The sequence below is a fragment of the Chamaea fasciata genome, unplaced genomic scaffold (assembly GCF_029207755.1).
Source record: "Chamaea fasciata isolate MVZ Bird 193981 ecotype frontalis unplaced genomic scaffold, bChaFas1.0.hap1 SCAF_10, whole genome shotgun sequence".
NCBI classification, from domain to species: Eukaryota; Metazoa; Chordata; class Aves; order Passeriformes; family Sylviidae; genus Chamaea; species Chamaea fasciata.
The window spans coordinates 31,789,392-31,803,309 of NW_027094095.1; the positions used below are offsets into that span (position 1 = coordinate 31,789,392).

The 13,918-nt window shown below is 40.3% G+C and overlaps 1 protein-coding gene across 3 annotated transcripts in view; it reads right to left on the bottom strand.

Moving 5' to 3' along the window:
* LRRC7 (leucine rich repeat containing 7) overlaps nucleotides 1-12,857 on the bottom strand; it is a 60,407-nt gene extending 47,550 nt beyond the window's left edge. For all 3 annotated transcript variants that reach the window (XM_066193026.1, XM_066193025.1, XM_066193027.1), the window contains exons 1-2: nucleotides 12,712-12,857; nucleotides 2,547-2,610 (exon numbers count right to left, since the gene is read on the bottom strand). In XM_066193026.1, coding sequence (XP_066049123.1) covers nucleotides 2,547-2,606 — 60 coding nt within the window. In that variant the 5' untranslated portion in view covers nucleotides 2,607-2,610; nucleotides 12,712-12,857. The remainder of the gene's footprint in view (nucleotides 1-2,546; nucleotides 2,611-12,711) is intronic.
* Between the last annotated feature and the right edge of the window lie 1,061 nt (nucleotides 12,858-13,918).

A 13,918-nucleotide genomic window follows, 5' to 3' on the forward strand; every position in this document is an offset into this window, starting at 1 on the left:
TGCTTTGGTTCTGTTCGGGGAATATTTTCATTTTCCACACAGGTCGCTGCAATTGGAATAGAGCGGAATGGGAATGGGAATGGGAATGGGCATTGGACAGAAAAGAAATAGGAACAGAAATAAGAATAGGAATATAAATAGGAACAGGAACAGGAACGGGAACAGGAACGGGAACAGGAACGGGAACAGGAACAGGAACAGGAATAGGAATAGGAATAGGAACAGAATAAAATACAATAACACAGAATAAATAGGAACAGGAACAGGAACAGGGCCAGGGACAGGAACAGGAACAGGAACAGGAATAGGAATAGGAATAGGAACAGAATAAAATACAATAACACAGAATAAATAGGTACAGGTACAGGAACAGGAACAGGGACAGGAACAGGAATAGGAATAGGAATAGGAATAGGAAAAATTACAATAGATTGGAATAAATAGTAACAGGACTAGAATAGGGATACGGATAGAATAGGAACAGGAATTGGAATAGGAACAGGAACAGGAATAGGAACAGGAACAGGAATAGGAATAGGAATAGGAACAGAATAAAATACAATAGCACAGAATAAATAGGAACAGGAATAGAATAGGAATAGGAATAGGAATAGGAATAGGAATAGGAATAGGAATAGGAATAGGAATAGGAACAGAAAAAGGAATCGGAACAGGCATAGGCATAGGAATAGGAATAGGAATAGGAATAGGAATAGGAATAGGAATAGGAATAGGAAAAAATACAGTAGAATGGAATAAATAGTAACAGAACTAGAATAGGGATAGGGATAGAACAGGAACAGGAACAGGAACAGGAATAGGAACAGGAACAGGAACAGGAATAGGAATGGGAATAGGAATAGGAATAGGAACAGACACAGGAGCAGGAACAGGAATAGAACAGGAGAAAACCAGCTGGAAGGTTTTTACATTGACCACCCAGCCCAGCTCCCTGAACAATTCAGTCTGACCAAACCTTAAAGGATATTATTCAGGGAATTGTCCAAATGTCCCTTAATCCCCTTTTCCAGGAGCCTGTTCCAGGGCCTGACCACTCCCTCCATACCAAAAAATCTTCCTGGGATGCAGTCTTCCATTCAGACTCACAGGAGTATTGGAGAAAGTTACATTACATTTTATCCTCTTTCCTGCTCCATCTCTCCCTGTTCCCTTCCTGAATTTCTCCCAAAGCCTTGCTGCTGCCTGCAGACCCCTGAACCTCTGGAACTGGGAGGAGAGAAGCCAAACCTGGCAAAGCTGCTGCTCCTCCTCTTCCCAGGGCCGGGGCTGACTCCCCACAATCAGGGAGGTGCCAACCTCTGGGATTTGCTGCTGCTGGAGCCCCGTGACGGCAGCAATTCCTTGGTTCCATCGTGGATCCAGCTGCTATTTTGGGAGCCACAATTTGCATTCCGGGGAGGCACAGGTCTCCCGGGGTCTGGCAACAGACTTTTCCAGCTCCGAGGGAAGGGCCACAACAATCCCAGGACACCAAAGGAATGAGGCTCTCCCACACCACCAACTCACCCTTCTCCAACAAAAAGGAAATTTCTATGGAAATCCAGGTCAGATTTTCAGAATCCACGAGAACAGGACCTTTAAATCCCTTAAAAAGGGATTTAAAAACCTTTAAATCCCTTTTTTTCCAGGTGGGAGTTAAACCAGCACCACTTTTCCTAGGACATTCCTGCACGTCCCCACTGTTCCTTGGCCTCTTGACCCGTTTGGCTCCTGGAATTTGATTCCAGTCCCAACATTTTTGGAGCAGCTGCCTGAAAAGTGAGTTAACTTGGGAATTCTTGCCCCCAACAGGAGGATGGGACCGCCCCTCTCCTGATCTGTCTCTCGTGGGGTCACCGTGCTGCCAGGGAAATTTAAGGAATTTTGTCCAATGTTTTCCAAACACCACCAATCCAAACCACCCCCAGGAGAGACGCTCTGAACTCGGGAAAGGATTTAATTCCTCCAATTGAAATTCCAAGCAGCACCCCTGAAAAAAAATTTCGCTCTGTTTATCCACGCTGAAGATTTTAATTAAAAATCTGGAGTTAAATCCTCTCTTTTTCCTCCTGCACGGAATAAATGAGCAGCCTGGAACAGGGGCTGGAGCTGCTCCATAAAACAGATGTAGAGACTTTTCTACAGCTTTTTTAGCACCAGGTGACATTTCAGGGCTTGTTTGAACTGGAATTATCTCAGTTTTAACTGAAGCTGCAGGAACCATTCCCTCGTAGGACTGTAATCTCCCATCCTTCTCTTCCGTGGCTCCCACTTCCCCCGTGCTGACAACAGAGAGAATTCCCTGAAAGATTTCAATCTCAGGGAAATTAACTCAGATCCCGGGGATGAGTTAGGGGCAGAAACGCCTTTGGGAGTCCAAAATTGATTTTGATGGAATTACAGAATCCCAGATGGGTTTGGGTTGGAGGGAAATGTGATCCTTGCCCAAGGCCACGATCCCACAGAACCTTCCCAGGAAAAGTTTAATGCCCCGTGGCCAAGAGCATCCAAACAAAGGTTTCCCCACTAAAAACTGCATTTCTTACCAGCTCAGAGAACTCATTATTGCCCAGATCGAGCCTCTCCAGCTGAGTCAGTTTGTGCATTGACCTGGAAGAGAGGAGGAGAGACCGAAAATGAGATTTTAAACTCGCAAAACGCCAGCCAGATTTTGGTGGGATAAAAATAAAGCTGCATTGATAACCGGGATGGCAAAAAAAAACCCCAAGCAAACAACAAAAAAAGAATGGCACTAGTTGGATGCTGATGCAAATTTCAACAATATGTTCCATCCTTGAGATGTGAACTGAGGTTATTGAACTCAAAAGGCAGCAACAGTTCTTTTCATATGAAAAAATTATCAACATCCTGTCAGATTTTTGCATATTTGCTCAGGGAAAAAATGCTCCGTGTTTTATCAGTAAGTGATTGAAATGAAATGTAACAGAAATTGTGGCTTTTGGAGAGAGATTTATGCGTTTGCTGTGGGTTTTTTAAATAAACCACTGGAAAGCCTTTGGACTCCCGAGCCAGATCCCCTGCTCTGAAGTTCAGATTTAATCAAGTTCAAGGTTAATAAATCGATTTTTGCCTTTGTTTCCACGAACAAAACCGGAGCAGGGTTTTATCCCAAGCGCAGAATTTCTCCTGACGGACCAAAGCGAACCAAACACCGCGCTGGGTTCGGTGAAAAAAAAAAAGAGGATAAAAATAATTAAATCATTTGACGTGAACTGCAGCAGGCAGTTCAGAGGCCTCCTGAGGTAATCAGATCCTAATCAAAAAATTAGCATAGCCTTAATTGCCGTGATCTAAAATATCAACCACTTTTATCTCCGCAATTTGTACCAGAGGTAAAAGCTGATTATTGTTGAAAGGAAAAGCAGAGCCAAGTTTAGCATCTCAGCCTGGCTGTGCTGAGAGCACTGCTGCGGTTTTAGTGCCAGCAAATTTCACTTTTCCTTGGTTGGAACAGGGGAATAGACTCCAAAAAACCAGGAATTCCACTCCCCGGGAGCAGGAAAATAAACTCTGCAGAAACAGGAAATCAACTCCGCGGAAATAGGAAACAAACCCCACAAAACCAGGAAATAAACTCCCCAGAAATAGGAGAATCAACTGCACAGAAATAGGTAAATAAACTCCACAGGAACAGGAAAATCAACTCCACAGAAATAGGAAATAAACCCCACAGGAACAGGAAATAATCTCCACAGGAACAGGAAAATCAACTCCACAGAAATAGGAAATAAACCCCACAAAACAAGGAAATAAACTCCACGGGAGCAGGGAAATAAACTCCACAAAAATAGAAACGTGAACTCCACAGGAATAGAAAATAAACTCCACAGGAACAGGAAATAAACTCCCCAGAAATAGGAAAATAAACTCCCCAGAAATGGGAAAGAAACTCCTCAGGAACAGGGAAATAAACCCCACAAAACCAGGGAAACAAACCCCACTGAAATTAATCACAATATATTATTATAACCAATATTCTAATCATTACACACATTCTATATTATCTATATGATATATATTTTAATGTTTTATTTATCTCCAGTCTATCTTTTTAATTATTAAGTCCTGAAACTCTTCAGAGATTAAATACGCTCCAAAATTGGTAAAACCTTTTGTCTTCCACCCCAAATCCAGAACTTTAAAAGATTTGGGTTTTCCTACCGTAAATTCAGCTTCAAACACAACTTTTGCCCATTCTTTGTGTCGTTTCTGCAGCCAAACAAACAATTCCAGAAGCTGGAATTGATGTGGGGGCAGATTAAATTCAGGGAGTTGGGGCTCCATCAAAAAAAAAAAAAACACACCCCAAAAAACGAAGCTCTGCCAACATTCCCAACAGAAAATTGGATTTTTCCATTAGCTGCTGATATTTTTATCTCTCTCCTATGATGACTTATATTTTCCTTATGGAAAGCTTCGTCACAGGTTTTTTTTTTTTTTTTTTTTTTCTTTCCGCGGGTTTTATTTTCCAGAGGTGGATCAGGAAGGGAGCAATTATGAGTAATGCTCAGTTAAATATTCGTGCCTTGAACGATGTCACGGGGAGGATGAATGCGCTCACAGAGGTGGCAGCCAAAGATTTCCCACGAATCTTGACTGGGATCCCATTTTGGAGCTTTCCTTCCGCTCACGAGCGGCTCCATTCAGGAGATTTTTTGGGCTGTGAGGGTGGAATTCCCACGAGGTTCCGAATAAACTGGATTTTTTTTTTGAAATTATTTTTCTTGTGCTTTTTAAAAGACTACAGAGGCACGGGAATCAGCAGAGAAACTACGGAATACTTGTGGAAAAATTTTCCATTTTAAACCATTCCCACTCCATAAATTATAACTCACATGATACAATTTCAGGGGTGTTAATTACAATTCCTGCTAATCACATTAATGGCTTAATTTAACTTTCTCAAGTCCTTGCAGGTTTGGCTTTGCTGCCTCATTTAGAAGCCATTTATTTTTAATTTTTATTGCCGGCAAATTTCACTTTTCCTTTTTTTGGAGTAGGGAAATAAGTCCCACAAAGCCAGGGAAATAAATCCCACAGAAATAGGAAAATAAACCCCACAAAACCAGGGGGAAAACTCCACAGAAAAAGGGAAATAAACCCCACAAAACCAGGAAAATAAACTGCACAGAAACAGGAAAATAAACCTCAAAGAAACAGGGGAGAAACTCCACAGAAAAAGGGAAATAAACCCCAGAAATCATCATCATTTTTTATTGTAAACTCTTTGAATAACCAGGAGAATCCTCTGGTTTGGGCCACGGAGAAAATTCCTCAAATAATGAAACCATGGAATTGTGAAGGTTGGATAAACCCTCTGAGATCAGCCACGGTCATCACTAATTCGTGTCCCCAAATGCCGCGTCCAAAAGTTTTGTTTTGATCACTTCCAGGGCTGGAGACTCCGCCAAGTTCTTAAATGAACACCAAATTACAATATCCAGTTAATTGGGTTATTTAACAGCATTTGGGATCTCTGTCTCTGCCGCCTTGAGAAACCCGAGTTTCCCATAATAAAAATTGACTAAAAACAGCCAAAATTTCATCGGGATGTACAAGACACGATTCTTATTAGAAACCTTTGTATTTATGTATTATTCAGCTCCCTGAAGAATTCGTCACACTCTCTGCTCCTCTGGACTAATTCAGCACGGAATGAACAAACAGAAAGCCGAGAGAGGCTAAAAATGCACTTTTAGCCCCGTTTTCCCGTTTATTTTGCCAGAGAACAGGAGAATATGTGATTTAAGGTGCTGGATAATCCCCGGGTTCGATGGGAGTTAAGGAATATCTGACGGCTCAAAGTCGGCTCCATCGGCCAAACCCAAAAACGAGAGTGAAGGGATTAGAGTTCCTTATTTCCATTGTTTTATTTTCAATATTAATATTTCTATTTTATATTTTATATTATAGTTTTTATACATAAGATATCTATATTATATTTCCATATTATATATTTATATATTTATATATTTATATATTTATATATTTATATATTTATATATTTATATATTTATATATTTATATATGATATGGTTATATTATATTTATACATTTATATTTATGATGTTTACATTTATTTATATTATGTTTTATTTTCATTCCTCCTCTTGTTGCGGCGTGAGCACAGCTCGAACCCAGCTTCGTTCCCAAATAAAACCAGGGAAAGAAATTTGGGATGGAAAGTGCAAGGACTCAATAACAATCTGCATTTTCCTTGAGGAGTGGCTGGAAATGGGGAGGAACACCTGGAAAACTGGAATATCCCTCTGGAATGACGAGGATTCGGGAGAAATCACCGATTTTTGGGAATCAAAGCAGTCGAGGAAAAACCAAATTTTGCACCAGGAGCCACTTCCCATAAACTGGGCCAGCAGAGCAGGGCTGGAGCGTGACCAAACCTGATCCCATTAGGGATTCCCAGTGGGAAATCCGGGTGTGTTCAGCTCCAGGGGCTGGGAGGAGCCCGGGGATTTCGGGATAATTAAGAACAAAAGGAGACTGGGTTTGGGGGATTCTCCACGGTTATCAATGTTCTCCCTTCCCGCCACTTGGGGCCAGCGAGTTTGTCCCTGAAATCCAGCGTTCCTAATGAGATGGCAGCTCCTCTGGAGAAACATCCCAGAATTCCGTGGAAAAGACCTTAAAGTGAGATATCAGCTCCTCTGGAAAAGAATCCCAGAATTCCATGGAAAAGATCAATCCCAGAATTCCATGGAAAAGGCCAATCCCAGAATTCCATGGAAAAGACCTTAAAGTGAGATATCAGCTCCTCTGGAAAAGAATCCCAGAATTCCATGGAAAAGATCAATCCCAGAATTCCATGGAAAAGACCAATCCCAGAATTCCATGGAAAAGACCTTAAAGTGAGATATCAGCTCCTCTGGAAAAGAATCCCAGAATTCCAAGAAAAAGACCTTAAAGTGAGATGTCAGCTCTTCTGGAAAAACATCCCAGAATTCCATGGAAAGGATCAATCCCAGAATTCCATGGAAAAGACCTTAAGGTGAGATATCAGCTCCTATGGAAAATCACCCCAGAATTCCATGGAAAAGACCTTAAAGCTCATCTCGTCTATGGAAAGTGTCCCTGTCCGTGGAACTGGATGGGATTTAAGCTCCTTCCCAACCCAACCCAGTCTGGAATTCTGGGATTTAAGGAGAATATTTAAGCCAATTTTCCAGACAACTTTACAAATAGGAAAACCCTTTTTTTTCCTAAAGCAAAACAACAGGAAAAACCTTTTTCTTCCTAAAGCAAACCAATGGGAAAACCCTTTTTTTCTTAAAGCAGAACAAGAGGAAAAACCTTTTTTTCCTAAAGCAAAGCAATGGGAAAAACCTTTTTTTTTCCTAAAGCAAAACAAAAGGAAAAACCTTTTTATCCTAAAGGAAGACAATGGGAAAAACCTTTTTTCCTAAAGCAAAACACTGGAAAAAACCTTCTTTTCCTAAAGCAGAACAATGGGATGCATTTTCCAGCCTCTAAACGGATTCAGCTCCAAAAATCCCTCAAGGGAAACCTCGTAGTAGCAGTCGCTGATTCAAATATTGGCAATATTTTAATAACGCGGAGTAGCAAAAGCTGGAAGGGGAGGGGTGTGAGTTCCCAAAGTCAGCCAGAGCTGCTATTTGAGGAAAACAGGGCAACCAGGAAAAAAACGCTGCAAATATTTGTAAACCCAAAAACGTGTGGCAAAGGCTTCGTCAGAAACGCGGGAGAAAAAGTGGAGCGGCATCTCAAAAAATAGCCGGAGAAAGCGAAGATTTTTTTTTTAATTTCCCCCTAAATTTAGTCCCCTCTCCCTCCCAGGACTGATTCTCAGCTGATTTAAATTGTCTCTTCCACTGGCTTCAACCACACTTCCAAAAAAAAAAAAAACCCAACAAAAAAAAACCAAACTCCTGTGATTTTTGCCAAGCAGAGCTTCCTAAATTTGGGATTTTGGGAAGTGCTGAGGATGTGAGGAATGTGAATTTTATGTTTGGAAGGCGCAGGGAAGCTTTTGGAGCGCTCCGTTATCAGGTTCCTGGAAATGAAAATCACTCTTGCGCAGCAGATTCCTGTCGGAAGGGAGGGGAAGGATTGGGAGATCTGTGATCTCGGAATTCCTGGAATTTCTGGTTTGTTCATTTCTCCCTTTGGGACAAAGCCTTGGCTGCAGAAGGCGCAAAAATTGCAACTCCAATTTCAATTTTGCAAATTCAACCTCTGCAGAACAGCCACCGGTATTGATAATGGGAAGGATTTTGTTTAATTCACTTAATTTTGTTTCGAAAACAACAAAAAAATTTCTCCTTTTCACAGTTTTCATGGTGCTGCTTAAAAACCTTAATGTGTTTAATCTCCTGGTACACAGTCCCACCCCTTTAAGAAATAACCATAAATCAGAGTTACGAATCATCCCAGTAAATCTGAATTTTTTGCAAGAACAGGAAAACTTCCCCTTTGGGAATTTTGCCTTGTTCCCAAAGGATTTTTACCCAAAGATTTTGGGGATAGCTGGCGCATTCATTTGGTGCAGATCCACAGTGGGGTTAATTCAGATTAAAAACTTTGGGTCTATCTCTAAATTTGGGGCGGGGGAAAGAGAGAAATGGGAAAAAGTAGGAAGGCCTGGGGGGGAAAAAAAATGGAACGAATGTCAGGGAAAAATGTCATTTTTTCACGTTGCATTTACAGAAAAAAAAAATCAAAATATACTTGGAATTCAAAGGACAGAGAAAATTCCATTTCATGGAAATTCCTAAGAGGAAATTTTTGTGGGTGGAAAATGTGTTTTTCTCCTCAAGCTTTTTCCCCCAATATATAATTGGGAAGCCAAACCAGATGTTTTCAATTATATCTTGCACCAAAATCTTGTTTTCACCTCTTCATTTATTAAGAAAGAAAATCTTGCTTGAGGAAGATCCTTACTGTGTCCATCGCTCCTTCAAATATTTTGATGGCAAACTTTAACCCCGTGTGGTTTTAAATCCTGAGAAGAAAAAACTTATCCAATTTTCCCTTTGTCAAGGAAAATATTGGAGCAAGGATAGGAAAACGTTACACGAAATAGGAAAACTTAGTTTACACAGAACTGAAAGAACAAGAATCCTTTTGTAACTTCACTTGCGGCAGCTAAACCCCAGAAATTTAATTCAGAAATTAAAGGAATTTGGAAAGAAAAAGGCAAAGCAGAAAATTCCTACATCCCATTGCCCTCAAGAGGTAAAGCCAAACCATGAAAATTTCCGAGGAAAATCTGAGTTTGGGCAGGAAACAGAATTTTATTCCCAGGAATAAAACGTGGGAGAGGTTGAAATCAACCCTCTGTTTTCCCGTGGTTCTGTTTCGGTACAGTCAGAGCCTAAAAGAATCGAGAATTAAAACCAGAATTAAAAAAACCCCATTGGTTTAGATTTTAAGATTGAGAACATTTTAAGGCTGAAAGCTGAGCCAGACAAAAATGAGTGATTTTAAGGAAAGGAAAATAAAACCCCAATCCATCATCATCATCATCATCATCGTCATCATCATCGTCATCATCTTCTTCTTCTTCTTCTTCTTCTTCTTCTTCTTCTTGTAAAGAATAATAAATAAATTCCTTTTATTTCTTCTTCTTCTTGTAAAGAATAATAAATAAATTCCTTTTATTTCTTCTTCTTCTTGTAAAGAATAATAACTAAATTCCTTTTGTTCCTGACTCCAAGCAGGAGGAGAAGCACCAGGATGAAACATTTCGGGAGATTGCACCGACACGGCAAAGAGAGAGAGCTGGGAAAATCTGATTATTTCAGGAATTTCAGCTCGAACCCCCCGAAGAAGAACGGAACAACCCGAACCAACGTCTGCAGAGGAGATCAAAGCGCCGAGGAGCCACGCGTGGTTGCGTCATTTGTGATAAAATGTCCCACTTCTGGCTGATTTCAACCCATTTCCCCAGTTCCCAGGTTTCCCCAGGGAACACATCCCTTGTGAACGCACGCAGACACTGAAATATTTCCCCTAAATTCTGTTTTTTTAGACAAATGTCATTATTTTTTAGATAAAGAATGATATTTTTGGATAAATGTCATTATTTTTAGATAATTTTTTTGATAAATTTTTTTAGATGTCATTAATTCTGGATGAATGTAATTATTTTTTAGATAAATATCATTATTTTTTAGATAAATATAATTATCTTTAGGCCCCCCTTACCATCCACTGTGCAATCACGATTTTTCCTATCAGGACCTGCTCCAGCCTTTCCCATTTCCATTGGAGCTTTCCCAAACGAGGTATCCCCCTTCTTTCATCTCTAAACTGATATTTTTGGGATTTGGATCCATCCTGTTGGACTCCTGAGAGTAATCTGGAATATTCAGGAATCTCCCTGATTTTTTTTTTTTCCTTTTACCTCAGGAAAAATCTGGAATCTCCCCCGTGGCACCAACATTCCTTTGGCTCCGGTGAGAATCCCCTGGCAGATCCATTCGGATCCATGACTCACAGCCATTATAAAATCCATTTCACACCCGTCCAAAACACTCCCAGCCTTCATTCCCAGCCTAATTCCTGCCAGGAGAGCTCCTGATTTATCCTCAAATTCCCACTGGAATTTAGGGATAAATCAGGAACGGAACACATCCATTAGGATGTGACTTTGCACTTTAAATCCCAAGTTTTGACTTGACTTTGCATAGTAAATCCCAAATTTTGACACGACTTTGCACCTCAAATCCCAAATTTCGTCATGACTTTGCATGTTAAATCCCAAATTTTGACACGACTTTGCACATTAAATCCCAAATTTTGACTGCGCTACCCTCAGAATTCCACATTTTTTGAGGGCTGCAACTTCCCCTCCCCACAAATTAACCCCAAAATCCAGGAGAAATCCTGGTTTTTTTAATACATTTTTCCCTGCACCAGGACTCGCTCCTTTGGAAACGATCCATCGGACGTCGCTTTTCCCAGCCAGGAAAACAATTCCTGCTGCCAAAAAAATTCCCAAAGATCCGCTGAGGAGCCACGACTTTATTGGGAGCCAGTGAGTCAGAGGATGAGAACGGCAAATCCAGGGATTTTCTCCTCCCTCCTGTGAGTCACCAGGTCCAAGGGAGGTCCCTGCAATCCTTCAGTTTTCCAGATGACTTTGGGAAGAAATCTCACAGAACTTTGGGAAGCCCGAGATCAACCCAGAGCTGGAATTTACTCCAAGATCTTGGAAAATTCCGGGTTTTTCCTGAGGTAAAATTAAAAAAAAAAAAAGCAACCCCAGAAAACAGAGATATTCCTGAATATTTCTGATTGCTCTCAAGAGTCCAACGGGAGGTTAAAATAAAATTCAGTTTTGGAGCATCAGGTCTGCTGAGCTGAAGAGAAATTAATATTTAGGAAAGGGTTTTTCCCCCCCAAAATATAAAATTCCCCCTAGTGAGGGAATGTGCTGTGGCTGGCCCGAAAAATCAGGAAAATTGGTGGGATAAGGCGAAATCACAGTGCAGAGTAAAAATTCCCAAGGAAAAACCTGGTCAGAATCTCCCAAATGCTCCGAAATTTTACAGAAATTCCAGAAAAAAAAATATTCCAGGTTTTTCTACTTTTGTTGGATAAATCAGAGCTTCCATAAAATATCTGAAATTCTCCGCAACATCCAGCGGGGGTTCCCAAATATTTCCAGCTGCTGGGAAGAAACTGATCAGTGAGAATCTCTGACCAAGCCACGCGGAGAGAAAATAAATTGCGGATTTCTTGGAAGAGCTTCGTGAAAATATTTGGGCTAAACATGAATTTTCTGCTGGTTTAAAAACTTTTTCTGTGGGGAAAACGGGAATATCCTGCCGTGTTTGCATCAGCCACAGGCGGAATTCCCTTAAACTGGTGTTTTCCCAACAATTTTAGACCATTTTTGCATCCAGTTCCTACGGATACATCTTGGAACAACCTGGCTTTAGCAGGAAACGGAGCAAATTTAGAGCTCTGATGCTCACAAAACACATTCCATTCCCAGATGATGAATTTTTCCTTAAGACGTGATTTTTCTTCCTAAATATTTTAGGATTTTTTTTTCCACAATCTTTCCCAAATATTCTCAAATCCATCGTTTTCTGGAGCGTGGAAGAGATGAAAAAAAAAAATTTAAAAACTGCTTTTTGATAACTTTTTGTCCTCTTAAGTCCCACTTTTAAATAATCCCGAGCAGAAGGGATTCAACATCCGGCGGGCACAGTGAAGCCCAAACTTTGGATTCGAGAATTCTGGACAGATCACGAGGGGAAAATCTTTTCCCACTTCAGGTGATTCCTTGGTGAGGAAAACGCTGCCACATCCACACTGGTGCTTCCCAATTCGGTTTATTTATCTTAAAATAGCAGATATTTCTCTTAAAATATCAGATACTTATACTAAAATATCAGATATTTCTCTTAAAACGGCAGATATTTATCTTAAAATATCAGATGTTTGTCTTAAAATGTCAAATTTTGGCTTTTGAGTTGCGCTCAGCTGCTCAGCCGTTGTCCATCTTCCCTTTTATTATGGAATTATTAATTTTTTAAATGACTATTATTTATTTATTGCTAAAAATCTTCAGTAGAATTTCTTTTATAATTACCAAAAAAAAAAAAATTTAAAACTCAGCACAGAAACATCGTCACTGCATCGCTACCAGTCCAAACATTTGGAAATTCCTGGTGAATGAATGTAAAATACGCCAGCACTTACTTTGGTAGAGTTTTCAAGTGGTTTTCTCTTAACTCCAAAATCCGCAATTTGACAAGTCTGGAAAACAGGAGAGAAAAAGAATTGCTGTGCTGAAAGAATCCATCAGAACGGTTTGAAATGATTTTATTTTGGTTTTAAGAAGTCTGTTTTATCCAAAAAAAAAAAAAAAAAAATCCGATGTCCACTTCTTGTGGGGCTGGATCTGGCACAAAAATCAGAACCAAATAATTTCATGGGATGTCTGCCCTTGTCTGAATTCTCCTGAAAAGCTCTGACATCTCTCAGATTTTCCAAGCGATTTTAAATTCATTTTATTCATGGTTCCAGCAAGGCAAACACAGGAAAATTGAAAAGTTTGCAAGAAACAAACAAACAAAAAAGACTCGACAAGAAAACAAGAGCAAGGTTTGTGAAATAAAAAAATAAAATAAAATAAAAATAAATTTAAAAATTAAAATAAATAAAAAATAAAATAAAAAATTAAGCTAAAGAAATAATGAATTAAGCAATACATAAAATTAAATAAAAAAGAAATAAAAAACCAATAAAATAAATAAGAAATAAAATAAAAAAGAAATGAAATAAACAATTAATAAGGTAAAAAAATTAAATAAAAGAAATGAAATAAACAATAAAATAAATAGTGAATAAAATAAAAAATTAAGTTAAATAAATAAGAAATAAAATTTAAAATTAAAAAAAATAAAATAATTAATATAAATAAATAAATAAATAACTGAGCCCCAAAACTTCCACCCAGGTGGCTGCAGGGACCGGCCCCAAACTGAGCGTGGGTGAGCTCTGCGGCAGCACCAACGCTCTGCTCGGCCGATCCTTGGTCTCCTGAGCTCCTCGGCCGGGGGCGCAGCCCAAGGGCGGAAATCCCGACCATTCCCAGCGGAACAAAGGCCCCGTCTCCGCCAGGGCTGCGCGGGGTCGCGTCCCGCAGCTCCCGCCGCCCCCTCCCGCGGCAGTCGCGCCACTCGGATTCCCCCCGCCTCGGCTCTGTCCTTGTCTGACATTTCCCGGCTCTGCTCTTGCTGCGGTTATTTTTACCCTCGCTCCCCGTCCCTTCTGCTCTGCTGCCTTTGGGCTGCCCTCTCTCGTGGTGCTTTCAGAATTCCATCTTCGTTTATCCCACCACTCCAGGCCCCCTCTCTGTGCCCTCCTGGCTCCAGCCCTTCACCCGCCTGTTTGTCGCCGGCAG